Source organism: Micropterus dolomieu, linkage group LG11 (genome assembly GCF_021292245.1).
Source record: "Micropterus dolomieu isolate WLL.071019.BEF.003 ecotype Adirondacks linkage group LG11, ASM2129224v1, whole genome shotgun sequence".
In the NCBI taxonomy this organism is placed as follows: domain Eukaryota; kingdom Metazoa; phylum Chordata; class Actinopteri; order Centrarchiformes; family Centrarchidae; genus Micropterus; species Micropterus dolomieu.
Window position 1 is genome coordinate 5104492 of NC_060160.1, and position 22416 is coordinate 5126907.

At 39.9% G+C, this 22416-nt stretch overlaps 2 protein-coding genes across 7 annotated transcripts in view; both read left to right on the forward strand.

Annotated features, from left to right (window-relative positions):
- Positions 1–9464, forward strand: part of eif2ak3 (eukaryotic translation initiation factor 2-alpha kinase 3) — a 32833-nt gene extending 23369 nt beyond the window's left edge. The window contains exons 11-18 of the mRNA XM_046062814.1: positions 1612–1734; positions 2233–2382; positions 2929–3478; positions 3803–3976; positions 4591–4764; positions 4880–4981; positions 5682–5744; positions 6587–9464. Of these exons, the coding sequence (XP_045918770.1) occupies positions 1612–1734; positions 2233–2382; positions 2929–3478; positions 3803–3976; positions 4591–4764; positions 4880–4981; positions 5682–5744; positions 6587–6769 (1519 nt within the window). The 3' untranslated portion in view covers positions 6770–9464. The remainder of the gene's footprint in view (positions 1–1611; positions 1735–2232; positions 2383–2928; positions 3479–3802; positions 3977–4590; positions 4765–4879; positions 4982–5681; positions 5745–6586) is intronic.
- A 2649-nt stretch (positions 9465–12113) lies between these two features.
- The window catches only part of atrn (attractin), a 137492-nt gene continuing 127189 nt past the window's right edge, over positions 12114–22416 (forward strand). For all 6 annotated transcript variants that reach the window (XM_046061961.1, XM_046061962.1, XM_046061964.1 and 3 more), the window contains exon 1: positions 12114–12624. In XM_046061961.1, coding sequence (XP_045917917.1) covers positions 12386–12624 — 239 coding nt within the window. In that variant the 5' untranslated portion in view covers positions 12114–12385. The remainder of the gene's footprint in view (positions 12625–22416) is intronic.

Here is a 22416-nt window from a genome sequence, read left to right on the forward strand (position 1 = left end):
AACCCCCCCCCCCCCCCCCCCCCTCCAAAAAAAACCATCTGATTAAACTGGAGATTTTTTTTTCTCCTGTCATCATTTCCACATTCTCTTCTTTTGATCCACCCTGCAATGACAAACTCGTCTTCAGCCTCCCCTTTCATTTAAAGCTGCTGCTGCTGCAAATTGCTTTTGCCAAATAAGTTTCCCTAAATAAAACTGGTGGCTGTGGCTGTTGCAGCAGCTGAGGCAGGCATGAGTCAGGATCATTAGGAGGGAGATAGAGATCAGAAAACAAGGCCTGAATCACATGTGCCCACGCATTTCCTAATAAGACAGCCTTCAATCCCCCAAGGAGCCTGAGCAGGGATGCTTTGACTGGGTGTAGAATAGTAGTTCCTAAACTTTGTAGGCACCCCTTGAAAATATTTTTTTTTGTCGCGGCACCCTGAGCCAACTATTAATAATGTATATATGCACACAGAATTTATTTTGTTAAATTGACAAGCATCTATTATATCAGTGTTAAGTTAAATGGGTCCATTCTCAATCTCTTCCCGACAGCTTTTCTGCAGATTTACAGATACAAATTTAACTTAAAATAAACAATGAATACAATTTTAAATATGTAGGTTTACAAGTACATACAAACAAAACGGGTAAAGGTTACAGGTTTTTTAATGGGAAACATGAACCTGCTGCGCTACACTCTCTACATGTGGAGAAAGAGAGCGCAACCTGCAGGTCCACTGACAGCCGTTGTATACCAGGGGTGAGCTAGCCAGATCACACAGATTATATGATGATGGGAACCTGCAATACCACAGTGGATGTGCTATCGAACATTGATGGGTATCTGTCTTCCACAAGCAGCTAAAACCTGTCCATTAAGCCCTTTGTCCACTAGTGTTCAGTCTGGTTTTAGTTTTGTCGGTTTCCTCTGATTTTGTCCAGTCAGATTGTGTCAAGGGCTGAGATGTATTGGCATTTCTTTGAGCTTACTTTATTGTGACTGCTAAGCTCTTTTATAGTCTTAATCCGGAAAGCGTACTATGACCACCACAACCATGAGTTGTCATGTCATAGCTGCAGCATAACTGCATATTAGAGTTTTTTTTATGCAGTGATTTTGTTTTTGTTTTTTCTTCTGATGTTATGTATTATTACAACCACACAATAAATGAACATTGATATGATAAATCTTGCAGCACCCTTGTCCCCTGATGTAGAAGATAGTAAATGAGAGCAGAGTTTGGTGGGATCTCACCATGAAGCAAACTAAATGATATTACTTTAAGTCTATGTAGAATAACAGCATTTCCAAATGATGGCTTAAACATTTGTCTTTGATGTTATTTAGATGGATTATCTAACTAGAGTGAGTGGACGTTGGTTACCTGCCAGCTCAGCAGTCACAGCCAGCCTTGACAGGGATTTGGCTGGTAATAATTCCTTCCCTGATAATCACCTGTACCACTTAATTAGCCTCCTTGACCACAGTGTATTGTATTGTCCCTGGTCTTTGAAATTGTCAGGGATGTAGGTGATGACACACCTATCGCACAGTTCCCTTCTACCACAGCGAGCAGTGTGATTCTTCTTTGCATGATGACAACCAAAGTGTCTTCTCCCCAGGTACCTGACTGACTTTGAGCCAGTGCAGTGCCTCGGCCGCGGGGGGTTCGGTGTTGTGTTTGAAGCGCGCAACAAAGTGGACGACTGCAACTACGCCATCAAAAGAATCCGTCTGCCCAACAGGTAGCGCCACTCACTGGTCACACCAGACTTTCTTGCTGGAGGCTATTAGCTCTTCCTTTATTTTTGTTTTCTTTGAAGCTGCTGTGTAAGCAACAACCTCCTTGTATAAGCGCAGAAAACCCCGTAGAGGCATAACTGACATTTTGGTACAAATATTAGCCACGCTTTTATATTTCTACTGGCAAGCATGAAAATTTTGTGTTCAGCAACATCAGCTCTGCATGAATTTTCATTTCAGCCCTGTTGTTGACTGGTGCATTACAGACTAATCTGTTAATTATTTTTATGTCCAGTGTTTTTGTTGAAGCATTTATTGAGCCCTTTGTGTATCAAGACTGGGTTCAAATGAATAGTAATATTCAGTTAGTGTAATAGGAAAGATAGCAGATGTTTCTTGAGATCCTGTAAATTTAGCACCCAACTACACGGGGAATAAAACTTTAGGATTTAATCCTGAATGTGGATTAAATCCTAAAGCTCAGTTTTTACGTCATTCAGAGAGCTGGCCCGCGAGAAGGTGATGCGAGAGGTTAAGGCCCTGGCCAAGCTGGAGCACCCGGGGATTATCCGCTACTTCAACGCCTGGCAGGAGAGTCCCCCCGAGGGCTGGCAGGAGGAGATGGACCAGAGGTGGCTGAAAGACACCAGGTGAGCCAGGGCTTTTAAACCCGTTATCCTGTACAGCTCAACCAGCCGAGCACCCATGCAAAGAAATTTAACCCTTGCCGCAGGAATGTAATTTCTGACATTTATTGTACCACAGACTTTGCATCACTCGCCTCACTTCGCTAACAGATGTTTTAATGGAAGGTGATGAAAAATGCATATTCACTCAAGCATGTTTGCAGCAGTTAACTGAAAGTCTGGTGTGTTTCAGACCGATTAGTGCCAGATAGCCATGCAGAAAATCCTCATTCTCTTCCTCTTTTGAGGCAAGAGTACACAGTAAATGTTGTTTCACTATGTTAATGCCAAAGACAATTTAACTTTGTGTGGTTGCATCCTGAATTGAACATGCCTTATACTTGTGTTTGATTATTTTTGACTTTTTTATGTATTTTGTAAACTTTTTTTATTGTACATTTGCACAGTTATCTTGAATAATCGGTGGCAATATTGAAATAGTTATTTGATTGTCATTAAATTTTCCCAGTGAGCCTGTACTCAGCAACAACACTCCTTTCTCTCATTCAGTACCACCGACTGGCCAATGAGCTTCCTTGACCACATGGAGGTGCTGTCAGTCAAAGTTCCAGTGTCCAGCTCAGTGTCGCCTGTCTCTGGGCCTGAAGGGGACATTCTGGTTGATGAGCGGGCCCTGCTCTCCAGCAGTACCGGTAGTGGAATAGGTTTTAGTGCTGACATTAGAGACCTCTCCTTCCAACCGATGCTGGGCCATGACAGCCTGATGTCTGAGAGGGACAGCCAAGCTGACCCCGACGCCTCAGACACCCCCAACTCCTTCGAGCTCTGTCCTCCACGTGGCCCCAGCGACTGCACCTCTTCTTCCTTTGACATCGTGTTTGAGGACTCAGGCTGCGACCGAGATGCCGACGCAGACACAGACTCGGCTTCTGGTGCAGCCAGTCCAGGCACGGTGACGGAGAAGAACACCACGTCTTCCTCGCACACAAGACAACAGGAACCTGTCTCGCCCTCCTCTTCCTCTCCCCCTCGGCCAACCACACTTGCCCTGGCTCTCCCCATAACTCCTCAAACCCAGCGAGTCCAGCCTTCTCCCAAGGTCAGTCAATCATTCACTCAGTCAGCTGCAATGAACTGGTGCCATGATCTTGTTTCACCTTGATGGCCCTTTATATTAATAATATTAGTCCTTACTGTTGTTGTTGTTGTTTTCCACGTTTAAAGATGTATTTTAATTCCTGCTGGTCTGGACATCTGTTGTATAATTTATCAACACTGAAATAATGAGAATATTCATTATTAAAGCAAGATTTAATATTTTCTAATATTAACTTTTAGGTTTAGAATGACCCATCTATCATTTGGGGGAAAAGCTATATCTACAGTACAATAATATGAAAATGCAAATGTCTCCTCTCTCCAGGTGTACCTGTACATCCAGATGCAGCTCTGTCGGAAAGAGAACCTGAAGGACTGGATGGCTCAGCGCTGCCACCCAGAGCAGAGAGAGCACAACCAGTGTCTGGATATCTTCCTCCAGATTGCAGAGGCCGTCGATTTCCTGCACAGCAAAGGGCTCATGCACAGGGACCTCAAGGTGAACACACACACACACACACACACACACACACACACACACACACACACACACCACACTATCCACTATACAGGCAGCTCGTGTATGTATTTTAGCAGTAAGATAAAGTACACCTTAATCTAATTCCCATTAAAAATTGGGAATGTAAAACAAAAGGAAAACTACTATTTTGACTGCAGCCCCAGTTAGAAAACCTGACTCACTGATAAGCAAGGTCACAGATCAAGCTACTAGTAAACTTCCTTTTTATCTTAATTATTAATCTTAAACATACCATTTGACACTAATTGAATTTCTGTAGATTCACTATTTTTGCCCTAAAATCTTAATTTATTCAGTTTTCTACTATTGTTCCTTCTTCGTGTATAGTATGTCGCAAGTTTAAACCTAATGTGAAATAGGCTACAACAGAAAAATACATGAACCCACCAACGGCTCAATCTGCTTTAAAAACATAAAAATGATCTTTTCCTGCCAAAGCGAAAAGCTGCCTGGTTTTTGTTTTTAACACTAAATAAGGGCTGTCATCAGGTTCCTGCATTAGTAATGCTTTCTGGCTTCATGTATTTAATGCTCGGTACATGTTACATAACCTCTCACAATCGGTCCTCCAGCCCTCCAACATTTTCTTCACTATGGATGACGTGGTGAAGGTGGGAGACTTCGGGCTGGTGACGGCCATGGACCAGGAGGAGGATGAGGACGAGCCAAGCGCCCTCACGCCCGCCCCGCTCCTGACACGACACACGGGCCAGGTCGGCACCAAGCTCTACATGAGCCCAGAACAGGTGAGCAGACACATGGGCCAGTGATAATATAAGATAAACATTACAGTACACAAAAATAATTTATTTGCAGAAGAACAGTAAACATAAACTGAAAATATAATATCTGTCCTGGCAGCTTTCTGGAAACTCGTACTCTCACAAAGTGGATATTTACTCTCTGGGACTGATCCTGTTTGAGCTGCTGTATCCTTTCAGGACCCAGATGGAGAGAGTGAGGGTGAGTCACCAAACACGTGTGCACATAATAATGTCTTTTTTTTATTTAATTACCAAAAGTGTTATAAATTACCCTGTAACTCAGCTTTTGATACTGCCAGGCATATGAATATTATAGCCTATTAAGGGAAGGTTTATTATGAACAATGTCTTCTGTGTAAGTTACAACTTGGTTTGTGAAGTATTATAAAAATCAGTAAAGACAAAAGGCTATGTACGCAAAGTGAATAACGATTGATTAAAGAAAAGGAAGATTGTGTTTTTAAGAAGCAATATTTACCCATACTGAACTATTAAAAAGTGAGAAGCGATTTCAGATCCTTTCCAAAACCAACAGGCCATCTCAGATTACGAGGATAGTTAAAATGGAAATGATATGATCTCATTTTTGGCTTCAGTAAGAATCCCTGCTGCTGCATTTTGTTTAAGCTGGAGAAGAGATAGACGTTCTAATGAGGCAGTGTATCTTTTTGTCTGTTCTTATTTTTAGTAAATTATTCTATTTTGTCTGAAAACTCTGTTGGGAAACTGTAATACATAATCACCATTGTCATATAAATGGTCATTGTTGTCAGTTTAAATGGTAGATTATCTTTGCCCGTGTGTATGTCGTCGACCAGGATGTCTTTGTCTCCTTAACAAAGGACCTGATTAGCCATTAGCACAGCTCTACTCACAGGTGTTGACATCCTTTCTTCCAGACACTGACAGAGGTGAGAGCGCTGCGCTTCCCAGAGGTTTTCTCCAAAAACAACGTTCAGGAGGTGAGTGGCCTACTGCTGCCACCTAGTGGCTGTAAACACAAACTACGTCTGAACCTAGAAAACAAAATGATGGGTTGTTTATCCTGACAACAAGAATGAGGAAATTAACAAAGTCTGAGTCCAGAGCTGTAAGAGTTCATTCTCATTAAGTAGTCTGTAAAAAATTTAAACCACCTGTCCACACCTCCGTTATCCACTTGGTAAGTCAGACCTGCTAAGCTAATCCAATTAGAAGGTGTAGTTGGATTATTTTGCTCCCAAATCAACACAATATAAAGTTAAATCTGCAAATATCATCATTTTACACACTGAAATGTAAGTAGCATCATTATTATCTGAGACCATTGTATCAGCATGATTTGTAAATAAATTGTGTCCATAATCCCATTATAATAAAATAATCTATACATTCAGATTAACACTTTATATAATTTTTTTTTAGTACCACACCAGCACTGGCCTACAGTTTGGTGTGGGGTTGGTTACCATACCTTGTTTACCTGTTTACTTTGTAATGGGTTTAACATAATCCTATAGAATAATCTGTGATCCCCAAACAGTGGAAGAACTCTCGCCCTGTTTTCCCAGTATTCCACTTTACTTGTTGTGTACTGTTGCATTTTAAGATTACACGCTTCTGTGTGTTTTGTGTACTGTGTGCGTGTGTATGTAGTATTTCATTATATGAGTTGTGTGTATAATTTAGTGCTTGCAGTAGAATTTATACTAGTTGTGCTGTGTTACATTAGCTGTCAGTAAAGTAAATTAATGAATGATAATATTAGCAGTAGCATTACACTGCTCTGAAAGACATCACTGTACTGTTTTCTCTCTGTGTGTAGCTGAGTATGGTGCGCAGCATGCTGTCGTGGAGCCCCAGCGAGCGTCCCGAGGCGGCTGAGATCACAGGGACTCCCCTCTTCCAGGAGCTGGAGCTGCCTTGCCGACTGGCCGTGAGGCAACGCTCCCGCACCTACAGCGCCTCGTCCATGGGCCGCCCCTCGCGCCAGACATCGACTACCTGAAAATCCCATGACGCAATATGTAACCCTCATCCCACAATCCCTCTGTTTCCCTTTCATCCCCTTGCTGGTCTGCCGCCCGAGAGAAACACCTCAGCCCCATGCCACCACACACTGCCTCATACAGAATCACTTTAAACGCCAAACGACAAATGTGCAGGAATTTATCTCTGTGGCTTTAGAGCAGCTAGACAAAGATCTGCACAGTTACTCTGGCGAACCACATGCCGTTACATATTCGCACACCATTATGCTGCCCACGTTCCCAATTTCAATCACACTTGCAAGTGAAAGAATATTTTAAAATGCAACAGCCGTTCTGTAATGTTCATGACCAGACTTGGCTCAAGTGGTACTTGCAAATAATTCTTAGTGGGTTTTTCAAATGGCTCTGAGTACCAGATGGGTGGTGTTTACTGCAGCCAGTGTAGACTAAGCTGTTATTCACAGAACATTATACTTAATTGATTATGAAATGTTTACCTGTGATTGTCTTAAACAACAAAACTTATCACCTGGTACTCTGGCGATAATAACAAACATGCTAAGAACTATTCAAGATATGATTTGAGCCCTGTGTCGTCACAACCCGCTGCTTGCGCCCTACATTCAGCCAGTGTTCACTCACCCACGCTACACCTCAGGTATCAAAACCAAGAGGACACTCCAAAGGGGCCTTTGATGCTTGATCATCCTATCTACTAGTGAATAGTACTGCTCACTGGTACGAGCACTAAGTGGTGTTATGACACCCAATATGCCTGATTTGGGAGACCAAAAAAGACCATCTTTTTTCCTATGTGTTTTTTTATGAGCGAAGGTGATGTATTGCGTAGAGAAGTTTATTAGATATGATTTGCCTTTAGAAAGGGGCCTGTGGCCCTCTCTGAATGAATGCTGAGCCTCTGGCTCTTGTCTTCTTTGCATGTACCTGATAGGAAATTGAAGAGGTGAGTGCGAGTTTATCTTAAAGCCAGTACTTGGAAGCAGTTTTTCTGTGTATACTTACACAATGACTCTGGGGTGCTCAATCATTTTCCAACACCTCCTCTTTGCTCTATGTACATAATTGAAGGGAAAAATCTGTTTATATCTTTTTCTTTCATTCAAAAGATATGTTTGATCAATCCTGTACATATTGTAATGTGCCGTTGCTTGTAAATGGCTTTTTCATGAGGCAACTGTAAGATAGTGTGATATATTGCAGGAACAAAGAGGAGACGATCTCTGCCATTAATGGATACCTGAATGTTACAGTGTGACCTCCAGAGACAGATGATGGTGGTCACCTTTTTTAGCTGTTTGAAATTATTCTCAGTGTTTGTTTTCACATGTGTGGGGTACCAAGTGGAAGGGGTTTGCCCTGCTTTGACCAGAGTGCCATTTGAAAGTCGGTCAAGTGTACTTTTTTGTAACTGATAACTCACCTCACATTTTTGGAGTTGTGCTACTGTGCTCCAACCCCATCCAGCTGGTGTTTCCAGCGAAGCACGACAAACACAAATTCTGAGGTTTGCAGCTCTCCCATGATGCAGGAAAATAGCATTTATTTAAGCAGATGATACTGTTAAATCCCCTCTACTGGTCTACTGGGGACCTGGACCTGATGTTGGTCATGTGATCCACATAAGCATTGTTTTATGTATATAAGAAGTGCTGGGAGAGTCACATGACCCATTTGTAACTACACACACAAACTGCTAAATGTAATGTGCTTTCAATGATTGTACTTTTCTAAGGATCTTTTCTTCTTCCTTTTTTTTATTAAGCGCAGTTTTTTGATTATTCTGCAGGGTTTTTTGATTACTGTAAAGTCCTGACTGTGTCCACCCGTCCACTCAGCCCACTGAAGATGAGTCATTCTTGTTGTAAAATGATTAGTTCTCTCTTGAGAGTTTAAAACAGACTGTACTCCCACCAAGATATGGGTGGAAACTGGAAAGTTTGGTTCCATAATGACACATCCTCAAGTTAGGGGGGATAAATGTGAAAAGTCAAATTCAGACAAAAGTAGCTTTGTGAATGACAGTATGTAGCTACAGTTTCTTAAGTCCTTAGTTGACAATGTAACACCTTTTTTGTAGAATTAATGTTAGATATTTCAAAGAATGTCAATAATGGATCCAGGCTAAATCCATCTCTCCCACAAAATTATCTGAAAGGCTTTGGAAACTTTTTTTTGTCCTTCAGTTACAATTATTCTTTAATTGTGGTATACAGACTTGTTTGTGGATGTACACAAAAGTAAACAGCTTTTCAGGTTCATACCATTATGACTGAAAACAGCATCATTGACAATAGTGTATTATTGGAGGTTCTAGAGATTTTCGTCTTTTCACTCAAACCAAGAAAATGTGATTATACAGTACGTTTTTCATGCTTTGTCGAATTGTGTTAATCTTCCTTCCACTTCTGCTATCCAGGTAGCTTTTCCTGAGGAAAGTTCAGTTGAAAAATCAGACCCCCTTCTTAATCTCTGATGCCACTGTCTGGACATTTAGTTGTGTGTTCTTGTACACAAACTCCATTATCTGTCCATGTTGAATTGTAAATATGTTTATTTGCTTTATTTATGTTTTAATGACATGATCAATCCTTTTTGGGTTGGTGTTATTATGAATGCGCTTCATGCGATGGAGCGCGTTGGAATATGATGACTTCTTATAAGTCTAAATTTAATAAACTGTTCTATACCATTTGTACAGTTTTGCGTCCTTGGTGTGCAGTCTGTGGGTTGGAGTTGGGCCGTTGTATCATTCTGATATTTATCACCTGATGATCATTTGACAAATGACCACCAAAGTTAAAACTTTCGTTCAATTTTTATTTTTATTTTTTTAAACACCAGTCCTATGAATCATTTAAACTGTTTTGGGTGCTGTTTAAATTGCTGTATGTATATATTTCTGTCAAGCTAAGTTTATCCAGGACACAACACAGAAACACAGCAGTTGAATACACCATTACACAGCCCACTGAATCATGTTTTTGTAACTTCAATAAACACTGAATCAGTTGCAGTGATTACATAATGAAACTACACTTATAGCTATTTTTAGACCTCTGCTTGGGTTTAGAGTGGCAGATCTATGCTGAGAATTATGTGAAGTTACAGTTCTCCATGCCATTCAAGCACAGTCTGTACACACTGATGCGACAGAGTGAGAGGAGGTCTAATTAGGGAATATAATTGAAGTCACATGTGTGGATGTTCATATGCATGCAGGACGTAGGTTTGATGTAGAAGACCACTATCACTACATCTGCTTTTTCTCATTTCTCAAAAAGAGCTAATGACTTGCTTTGTTTTTGTTGTCAAAAAAATATTAACACAAGGTCCGCTCTGGCTTATTTTAAAGATCTCAAGCACATCTCAGTCTTCATCAATGGATGGTAGGCTCCACTTGGGTATTTCCATTTTATGCTACTTTACACTTTTACTCCACTACATTTTGGAAGCCAATATTTTTCTTTTTATTCCATTACATGTATTTTACAACATTAGTTACTTTTCCGATGCAGATAATGCAAAATCTAAAGCAACTTATAAATTATGATGTATTATTATGGATTGTACCAGCTGCAAAATGTGTGCTTCAACATTAATGCATCACTAATTATAATCCAGTGATTATTCTGGAATTGATCATTCTGCATAATGAGTACTTATACTTTTGGTGTGTTAAGTATATTTTGATGGTAATACTTTTGTGCTGTTACTTAAGCAAAATCTTGAAAGATAGACTTTTAACACTTGTAACAGAGTCTTTTACAAGTTACTACTTTTACTCAAGTAAACGGTTTGAGTACTTTGTCCACTGAGGGGATGAAGTTCGCTCAGTTGTAATGAAGTTGAAAACATATCTATGAAGTTGCTTACTGTCATTTTGTTATTGAAGACCATGAGTAGAAGCAGTTGAATGACCAAGAAAAAGCAAGTAAGTGATCCTTGAGGTATGATTATTTATTCAAACGTCTAAAGAGAAAAGTCTAAGATCAAGAACGATTTTTCATCCTGAGCAGTTTTGTTAACATTAAACAACTTCTGAGGTAAATGGAACTCACCATCAAGTATCATGGACATACAGCAGGTAAACACAATCTTCAGTGCATATATTGAGTCTACAAATACAAGTCAGAAATAAGCCAGGGAAGTGAAGGAGTTCTCAAAAAGGAAATATAACCAAAACAGGAATTTAAATAAATATTTTGTAAAGTTTACAAAGGTCATGTGATTTAACAGCCTTTTGGTTTGTACACTCAAGGTATAAAAAAATAGTAGTATGTACTCGTACTACCAGTACAAATACTATCAACATGTTTATGTTTTATTAAATAAAATTTAGAATAAAATGTAGTTTTTATACACCAAAAACCAACTGTCCATGTACGTGGACGACATGCAACAGTGGAGTCAAATTGCATTAAGTCTTGAAATTGCTAGTCTATTGCTGCTATATCTATTCAACTTGTCAAAGATGTGATGATTTGTATTATTATAGTAACACAGACATTTAACAAATATATGAACATAAATAACAATGCAAAAGTGCATATTTCAGCATAAAATTGTAACTTTTGACTGCTTTGGGGCTTTCACATAGTATTGTACTCACGTACTGTAAAGATATCTAAAACTAGAACTATATAATCTGTTACATTTGGTTGACATTGATATGTAACTCAAACTATTCAATATTAAGTTTGATAAGAATAAAAATATTCTACCAGGTTTCTGCATACATGTAACTACAGTTATAAATACCACTGTGAGTATTTTCCCTCTGTTGTTCCTAAAATATGTGTTTTGTTGTTAGTTTTCAATATTTGAGCTCAAATACATAGCATAACATGTCATAAAAAATATAATATTCCATATTGTCAGGTGTGGCATTTTAATCCTTTGTTGCATGGTATCCACTAGGTATCCACATAGAATTTTGTAAAAAAAAAAAAAGAAAAAAAAAAGGTAAATGTATTTCAGTTTTAGCCCAATTTTGAGTAATAAAAAGAATCTTCAAAATGTCTAATGATTTTAATAATTCATCCATTAAAGTAACTTCCTGCTAAGTTACCAAGTAGGTGCCATCAACGATTATGGGAGATATAGTTAGCTAATAAACTAATATTTTTATATTATCTTAAGTCAGTAGATACAGTTAACTTTGCTTAATATTTGGACATAAAATCCCAGTTTCATGTTTCATCTTTACAGAATAACCGATGGAATAAACAATTTATGAAAGCATATTATGGAAAAGAAGCTAACAAGCTAACATTAGCTTGCAAAGGGGCGGGAGTTCTGCTCTCTCTTTTTTTTTCAAAATAAGAGTTTAAAGCTCTTCGCCTCAGTTCGCTTCCTCTCGGTTGCGCATTTCCGTCGCCTTAACGTCACTTCTGGATGTCAATATGCGGCTTGGTGCGGTGCTGGGAAACGGGAACCACTGGAAAGATGTAAACCAGGTAACCAGCGAAGACCAGCCTCAGTGAAGACGCTAATCTCCAGAGAAACTGTACCTTAGGTTCGACAAACGGAACCGCACCAACGGCCAGCTCGTTGAGTCGCTATCCCCGTAGCAGCGGAGCGCTTTGCCTCAAGCAGCCATCTTTTGTGAGAGAATGTACGGGGCGACACGGCGGGCCTGCTCGGGCTCCGGCCGGGGCCGGAGCCTGCTGATGCTGACGACCGCGCTCTTGCTCTCGGTAATCGGGCTGCTCTCCGGGCTGCCTGGCTTAACCGAGGCGAAGGAATGTGACAAACCATGTATGAACGGCCAGTGCAACGCCGCTACTGGCAACTGTGTCTGCTTCCCCGGCTGGGTTGGGGACCAATGCCAGCACTGCGGAGGGCGATTCAGGTACAGTGAACGCACGGATAGGAGAAAGCTGCTCTTATCACAGAGATAGGGTCTGTATCTAGACCAAGTTTGCCTTGCTTTGTGCCAAATATTTGCTAATTCAGTGCTGAGACTGCTAGTCAAGAGGTGCCGAGCAGTGCACACCTGAGGCATTTATATAGCCCGGTCTACTACTACTACTACTGCTGCTACTACTAACAGTTACTATTGCTACTAACGTTACCATTAGGCCACCGTTATCCTGGTTAAAATGCAGTACATGTTATTAAATATACTGAATATTGTAAAGTATGTAATTTGGATGATTTATGATACGGTTTATTTGACTTGCAGTTGAGCAATATCGAGCCTCAGTGCCTTTTCACCTTCATTAGTGTCACCATCTTTTCAATCACACACCCAAATCTTTTTCACTCTGACCCAAACCAAGTGATATCACCCTATTTCTGAACACATCACTGAATTGTAAGGTGCTAGTGCTGCTTGACTATGAAGCATTATTTTCTTTATCTATACTTTGACCTTTTTGTTACATGTTTTGGTGATAAAATGTAGTGATGAATTGTCTATGCAATTTCATAATCTAATTGCTTGTTTTGTATGAATAACCTCCTTAAACCCAAATGTGTTAAATTCAAGGTAGGCAGTATTCAACTCCTATTTTTATTTATTTAACTTTCTATGCTTTCATACAACTCGCCCACGTATTCATTTCTAATTAGATTACTCTGGAACACATGTTGATCGCAGTGGTTGTATTTGTGAGGATGGTGCGTTGGCAGTGTCTCCTCTGCTCAACAAGAACAGAGGTGGTAGCTGCTGGAGATCTCAGCAGGGAGCATAGATGAAGGTACAGTCCAAACGGGCTTCTTTTTTGTGATATTATCAGGCCTGTCAGTAAGACTGTTTTGTGTTGCACAGCTTTACAGGACTGTAAATACAGGAGGTGTCAGGCTTGCGCTGAACCAGGATTGGACTGGATGATGTCTGATCTTCTCAAGTGTTTAGATAACAGTTCTCTATGGAAAGCCATTTAAGTTTAAACCCCACCCAAACTGCACACCACCTATTCAGTAAACAGACACCACCTTTCCAGTCATCCTTAGCTGCCATCTAGCGCAGATTGGACAGAAATTCAATCACCTCTGTTAAAATGCAAGCAGAGCAAGAAAGGCCAAAACAGACAGTGCAAATAAGCTAAAATCTAATCACCTAGCCGGGCAGCGTGCTGTCGACTGGGTGGCACGTGATGTCCACTCGGTAGGATGACGAGATGATGGGATAGGTGGTGTCTGGTGGTGTGCAGTTTGGGTGGGGTGGGTTATCCAGTAACAGGACTACAGCATCTCAGGGTCAAAGTACTAGAAATTGCTATGCACACTTACTAAATCGTTTTTACAGCTGAGCCGTCAAGGTTAGTGGTGATGGTCGAACCTGTGTAAACATCTGAGAGGTGGGAGGAGACCACTTGATAAACCCAATAACAAATCTGTTCTCAAGCTCCCCCTTTCTGTTAAGCTGATGATACACGGGGCAACTTTTAGAGCAATCGTGCAGGGCAACGTTGCCGTCAATGGTAATAAGTAAAGATTACTACCGTAATCCCCTTCCCCCACCACTCCACCACCCGCCCCGCACCGCCGCTATCTGTCCAAAACATAGTCGGACTTGCCACTAGCAAGATTGCCCAGCAACATTGCTCAAAAAGTTGCCCCGTGTATCATCAGCTTTAGTGTTGTAGTACTCGAGACCGGTCTTAAGACCACTTTTTGATGGTCTCGTCTCGGTCGCAACCTCATTTGTACTCGGTCTTGGACTTTGAGGACTCGGGATTTTATTTCAAGACCGTAACTCTGGGAATATCAATAAATTGCTTTTGCATTGTCTGATTTATTTAACATCCTAACTTTGTTTGGATGTAAAACGTATTGCTTCAAATGGAACCAATAACCCTAATTAAAAACATGTTACCATTAATAACTGTCCCCCCTCCCCGGATGGTAAGCATGGAAAAGGAGTGTTGAATAAAGATGCTTACGTTGATTTCAGCTCTTAGTGTTTGTATGTGGGTGTTTTAATGGGAATGTGGATCATTCAGATCAATTTGAGAAGTACCTTTGATCTCGTTCCAAATTTTTATTGTGTGTCATGTAATGTGGGGAACTGGTCTTGGTCTTGACTCAGTCTCGCCCTCCCTCGGTCTTGGTCTTGACTTGGTCTCTGTTTGGGCGGTCTTGACTACAACACTACTTTCTGTCCTAAACAAAGGATAGTGACACTTTGTACTGTGTAATGGCAAATGCAGTATGTAATTGAAAGGTGTAAAAACTCAATAAGAATATACAGACAGTCATTGCTGCACATCTTGTCCTCTGCTCCCATTAAAGTGTCACCTCTCATTACTGTAGTTTATTGTAGTATTAGAGATGTTCTTGTGAGGAAAATTGTCCTACAGCACTTCATGACAGCTTAAGTTAAACAAAATCAATTGTGATTACGCTATTGGCCAGTTTTATTTAGGCCTGTGCCCTTCTGCCTTTCCTGCCAAGATAACATAAACAAAGCTGTTCATTAGAAAAACAACTTTTTTTTTTCCAAGTTCATTTTCCTTGATTTAGACAAATTTGAGCTCAAACAGTAATGTTATCCTTCTGCTTCTGCCTTCTTTTTTTGGTTGTTAGCAAGCTGATTTTGTTCCAACATTGTGATGAGCTAAGCATGTCTGTGCAGCTGAAGTGTGGACATCAGGGTGTGCCCTATTGCCAGGCCTCGGCTAATTTTTTTTCTGTAGGGGATCCAGGGTCTTTTTAAAAAAGTGATATTCTCTGTCATGCTGTCTCAGCTTAGTGTCAGCCTATTAGGTCAAAAAGCAGAGCTGGTAGGAAGCCTGCACATTTATGCATCCTCAGGATCGGTCGTGGTCAAGGAAAAGAAAACTGGAGCTATTTGCACATTAGCACAGCCGATTGCTGAGCATATCTGAACAGGTAAAATGGAGGCTGAATAGCTGCTGAGCTTCTAATGTTTCAGAATGGCAGGGTTGAGTGCTCTCTGGGTGAAATAGCTCGTCTTGGTTGTGGTTAGGAGCTGGGAGCCCGTTGCACTCAAGTATTAATTGTATTGTAACATGGTGGCTCAGTAGTTAGCATAGAAGTCCTGAGTGCGAGTAGAGTGGATCAGTGATTATTTTCATCCATAAATTATATTTGAGTAATGTAATTGTTATAAAATAAGCACAAATGCCCACCACAGGGTTCCTGAGCCTTAAAGTGTCGTTGTCCAGTTGGTTATTTAGTCTAAAAAACAGTTGTAAAACCTAAGGGTTTGGTTTGTAATGATGTGAGAGAGAAAAATATTGAGTGTGTGTGTGTGGGGGGGGGCAGATCTCACAGAAAAGGCCTGGGCACTACTGGATTAGTTGATAAGTTCTTTAGTTATATTATAGTTATAGTATAAATGAATGTCCTTGGTCTGGATGGACCATTAGTCGGACCAAAAAAAACAACAATTTGAAACATTACCTTGGGCTCTGAAATATTATAATAACCATTTTAACTTCCTCCTAACATTTTGTACACAGCACAATTAATTCCTTATTCTAAAAATGGACTAGTTTATTTATAATGACGATACTAGTTAGTTGCGGCCCTATTTGGATGGCCCTATAGCCTGCAGATCCTCAAGTATAATATGTTAAGTATTAGGCATACATTAGGCAAGTTACTGGTCCTTTAAGTTCCTGGGAACTGATATAGCACTGACCACAGGGCTAATTTCAGAGAATGAACGTCACTATGGGGATTATTAAAGTTGAACTTTTTCAGATGTGGTGGTACGGAAAACTCTCTGCTTTGTGATCCCAGATTTGCCAGGATTCGAGACTCTGTTGTTTTGTTAGTGTGGTCAAAGGGCCGATAGTTTTCTGAGGAGAGCCTGTGGTCTGAGGCCGTGTTTAGCATACAGACAATGCTACCATACAAGAGTGGTTGAATGCTGGTAAGAGCAGCTTTCTGTTGCAGGGTCGTGCAAAGATGGAGTCCCGGCTAGCCATGAGGGCCAAAATCAACATGAAGGGAGGGGGGAGGGGGGGCAAAAACTAGACTGGTGTGTTTTTTGTTGTTGGTTTAGGTCCTACAAATGAGATTTTCTTTTTCATCTGAGGATATTTTGGACTTGTGCTTCTATGTAGCCAATTTTGTGGCTCTTTCCCATGGGACTCAGTGAGTGGATCTTTTTGGAGCTGGGCAATATGTTTTAAAATTTATATTGCATATTAATGAAAATATTTGATATGAAGTCCAGCCCTAGATCCGTCTAATGTCTACTCATTTAAGGTTAATGGTAAGACTATCTGGGTGGGGGGGGGGAACATCCCTGTTGTAGATCAGATCATGGCCACAATAGCCATCTTTATGCTTCTTGGCACAGAGTCCCAAAGACATGCGACTGTGCTTTTGAAATTTTATTTTAATTATTAGTATGAGATGGAGCGTTTGCAGAGACCTATTTTTTATTTTTTTAGTAGGAACTGAGATGAGAGCCAATCTTCAAATAAATTCCTTGTCCATTTCACTTTAAGCCAGTGAAAGCCTATGCCTCAGACGCATGTTCATGTCCTGGCACCAACTCCGACTTCCCTAATTTCTAATGTAATTATTGTGTACCTCTGTGCCACTTATGAAGTAACTGAATTTCCTGCTGGTCGTCCATTGCTAGCTAGCAGTGTTGTCTATTTTTCTTGTCTTTTTCCCAGTGCTTTGCCACATTCCTCCACGTGTTACCACCACCAATCAGTGGAATGGCCTGAAAACGGCAGCACGAATGTGTATCATTGCCACTTGCATGCATTTAAGCCTTTTGTGCAAGTGTATGGGATCCCAATAAAACAAAAAAGACCCTCTCTTAAATACATTGTTCCATAGTGGTTAAAAACACAGTGTACTTTTTTCGATCGACTAATTGACAAATCTTCTAATTGTTTCAGCACTAGTTTGTATCTTTCAAGATCTCGAGTTCTGACCAGGGTGCAGAAATAATACAATTTTAAGCAACATCTCATCTACTGATACACTGCTGATACATTTGTCTTGGCCTGAGAGTAGCTTTTGTTCTTGTATATTCAGTTTCATAGCTTGTTGCTTTGTTGTTGGCTTTGTTGTTGTCTCTTGTGTAGTCTGCATATTGGTCCACGTTCATCCTCAGGCGCTCTCTGGAACGTGTTTGAAGTCTGACCTCGCTTTACTAAAGGCCCCTCTGAGCGACCAGTCTGCCTGCCCTCTGCAGAGACTAATGGTCCCCACTGCTGCACTACTGATGTATTATTTTTCAGCTTACTTATGCACAGGCACAGAAATTCGTCCCATCCCTTTCCACAGCTACCCAAATCCAGAAAAGGGATTTATGACGTTTTAACCGCAGGTATTGGATGAAGGCCACGGTGGCTGAAATGGCAGTGGGTAATCTATTTAAAAAATCTGAATGTCAATATAGAAATCTTGTAAGGTGGCATCAGTAAACTGCATTCAGCATATCTGTGATACTGCATATCAAAGGATAGAATTTTGTTTGTGCAGATTAGGTGAATCTTCAGTGGGGATGGGATGCATTTTAAGGCTGATGAAAGGATAGATTTATACATTAAAAAGCTCTCAAAGTGCAACTGTAACTCAAGTTAAAAACACTGAGGTGTGGAAGCACAGTAACTTGGAAAATGGCCACTTCTAATAATTTATGAAATATTTATTACACAATAAAACTGACTTAAAACTTCATGAGCAGGTTTTGGGCGCACAGCCTCTGTAGATTTGTTGCCAGCCATGTTTCACAGCTTTCCTCCTCCGTGGCTGCTGCTGAGTAACTTTATATCATCTTATGTATCGCTTAAATATTTTGGCATGACAACATTAACAAAGGAGGGTTGCATATTTATTTATTTATTTTGAGTGCATATTTTATGTGCCACATTCAACCCTAGACTGCACACAAGCAATTCCTTCTAGGCCTTGGTCATTTAAAAAAACAACAACAACAAAACAAACTTATGTGAAATGATCCATTATGTCCATCACTATTATTGTGCTATATCCCAATACAAAGTGTAATTTGCCAAATATTCCCTAATTGACTTAAAATCTCATATCAGCAACTTCTCCAAGTGCAGTTAGACAGTCAGAGGGGGAAACCTTTTTTGCCTCTGTAGCATTTACTCTGTCTGAGCACACGACTGTTGCCGCCTTTGAATGAGAAATGGTGTTTGCTCTGCTCTCACGCCGCACCAGTTTGCCATTTGCAGAGCACTTGGCTCTGCTGCAGGGATACTGTTTGCATGAGAAGGAGCCGTTGTTGGACATTACTGTGAATGCAAAGCTCTACTAATGTCAATACAGTACAGGCACCCACTGGTTTATTCTTTATCTGGCTCATTTTTGACATCTTCTGTTTGACAAGATTTTATTTTAAGTATAGTAGGACACAGGTGCAGAAACTGACAGTTATAGCATAAACTAATTCTGTGCTATAATGCTTTACAAGGGTCAAAAGACTATATTGATGTTTTTATAGCTTGGTTGTTACTTGGCTACAAATCACATGAACCTTACAGTACCTGTGACTGTTCCAAAGCACACCTTATGTTTTTAAATGTATTGACCTAACTCCAGGAAAAGTCCTTGCTTGCAACACAATAAAATATAGGCAGCCAAGGGTCAGAATGAATTTGTATCTCTGACCACATCAAAAATCAAAAGTGCTCATAGTTGTTTATACACTAAACAAAGTTATAACTCAACAACACTTTTTTTTTCTTTGCCCCGTTCATCATGAGCTGAATTCAAAGATCTAAGACTGTCTCTTTGGACACGAAAGACCTATTTCTCTTATTGTTTACAAATGTGTCAATCTGTGTTAGTGAGCGCTTCTCCTTTGCTGAGATTATCCATCCATCTCACAAGAGTGGCAAATCCAGACGCTGATCAGACTGCATGGGTATTGCACAGATGTGCCTTAGGCTGGCCACAATAAAAGGCCACTTGAAAATGTGCAGTGGAACTACTTTCTTCTTATCCTGAGTAAAATACATTTTTTATTTTTTATTTTTTCTTAGAAAGTGACATTTCTACATTGTACTAGCATGGCAGCTAAAATTTTAAGTGGGGATTTGTTCACTGGATCATTTCTCTTTCTCTTTCTTGTGCTACTAAGAAAGCACTAAAGTACAATTTGAGTTATAGGCTTGAGAGTTGTGTTTTGTTGGGTTCAGGACAGTCTGGAGCCTCTCGTCCTCTGAGGGAGCTCTGTTTGTCTGCTAGCTGGGAGAGCTGAGAGTCCCTGCAGGCCCATGGCTGTATTAACACTAAGAGAGGTGTAATTATAGCGTTAGTGTACTCGTTAGGTAACCACTGAGACTTGCCTTGTGAAAAGGGCTGGATGAAACTAGTCTCTTCAAACATGTACAGTACAAACAGTGAGCCAGCAATATTCAGCAAAGCATTCTGTGTGGTTTGAGAAATAATTTATCCAACAAGTTCAGTTTCCATCAAAAAATAATATCTAATTGGAGGTTAAACACTTATTTTACTGACTCTAAGAGATTTGAGCTGATGAACGCGTCCAGCATCGCCGATAGCATTAGAGCATAGTTGCAATGTAGAGTCATATATTGGCCTGTGAAGTTGTTATTAACTTAACAACACCCTTGGCCTTGGACCTTGAGCTGCCTGGCTCACACAGCTGGGGCTATTGGCATGCAAAGCTTTCAATAACAAGAAGTTGCAGTAAACAACAAGGATTTCCCCAAAAGTCCTGGGTATAATTTATGTTTATTGATTTCTAAAAACAGATTTCATCTCATCTGTGCCTAAATGGAAGTGGAGTTTTGACTTCAATTTATCCACATTAAGTTGAGAAAAGTTATATATTTTGTCAAACCGTCAAGCACTTGATGACTTATCTGTGTTTTTTTTAAAAAGCGTTTCTATAGGCTGGTATATTCATCGTGCTGCGCAGATCCTTAACTGGCTCCTGTAGAAGAACAGGGGAGGAGTGTGTTCTCTGCAGCTTTCTCAGTAGACTTTAGTCTGAAGCGGTGCTGAGAGACTGTTTTGGAACAAGACTGTTTCTGGGTGTGTTAGTAGAGTCATTGCACCGCGAGACCCACATCAGGAATGATACAATCTCTGACTGCATCTAAGTGTCCCCTGTGTAATTCTGCTCCACTCTGCTGCTGTGTCATCAAACTGGAATTGATCAGGCAATAACAGAGGCCGGGCACACTACTGTACTATTAGTGTTTGCGGCTGCCTGTCATGGTGTCGGCCTCAGATAATAATTTGCTTCGAGGTTAATCATTCTCAGTCCCTTAGCCGCCCTATATGCTGCTTGCTAAACTACCAAGAACTAAAAAGTGAAGCGGCAGAAGTCAGTGTTTACCTGTGCTCTCTGCTCTGCTGACCTACTCTTTAGCAATGTTGTATGTAATCATGTCTACGGTTGCTACAGAACATGCTTAGAAATTATAACTAAAACGTCAATATTTTAAATTTTATTTTAAATTATTATTTTTAGATAATGACATGAAATTCATATCAGAATTGCAAAGTTTACTAAACTGACTTTTACCAATATTCTAGTGCTGGAATTCTTTGACTGAAAATAAATTTTTGTAATGATTAAAAAAATAAAGTATAATAAACATTTAGTGTATATAAGTATAAGAACAAAACACTAACTTTTTCTGACTACAAAGACATTGAAGTTATAAAAACAGTAGTCCTCACATAGGCTGGAAAAGAAAGTTTTACTTGATAAATGACCAGGGCCCAGTTGTTCAATAAGTTTAAGTTGGATCAGAATGATCCAGATTCGGAAATCCCATCTTTTGCTATCCAGGATCACATAACCCCTCTTACCGTTTTTTTTTAAAGCAACATTGGATTGGATCACCCTGATCCAGATACAAACTTTTAAGGATTACCAAATCTGGATTTCCAGTGCTCTAAATGGGACTACAGATCACAACGCTGTTAATTATATAAAGACCAACAGGTAGAACAGCCAGTGTGGGGTCACTTTTTTTTATTTGAAGAGACAGAAAATGCACAATAAAACAACACAAACATTTCTTTCCATTTTATTTAAACAGTCAGACCATCTGACCCACAACAAATCCAAGAAAAATGAACAAATATACATTATTCACAGATACACTGTGGATATTTTGAGCAATAGTTAAAATAAAGATCATCCTAGTTCAGAGAGCAGCTTTTGGCTTTTAAGAGGCTGATCTCAGAATGAGGGACTGACTGGACCTGCAATAAGGGATGAACTTGTTACAAACTACTTTTTGAATGGTTCTCCTCTGTTGATTGTGCCTTTTTTTTATTTTTTTATTAATTTACCATGATAAGTTTAAATTAAATGCATTATTTTTGTTTAATATCGATAGCTGTTTGGGGGATTATTTATTCTTTTACTGTACTGAGTGGTTTATAGGAAATGTCTACTTTATCTATTTTATCACTGTAAAGTTTAAACAAATCAAGTGCAAAAAATAAATGTGTGTGTGTGTGTGTGTGTGTGTATAGGCTCCTACATGATAAAAATGGTGTATTATTTGGAAAGTGTTTAAGTTTTGACATTTTATTCCTAAAATCCACACTGAATCCAGCCTTCTGCTGGGATATGGATTTTTTTGATTCCAATCAAACTAAAGTTTTGAACAACACAAACTGAAGGTTTGATCTAGATCAAAACCAGCACTGGATTAGGTAATCTGACCCGATTTCAGAATCCTTT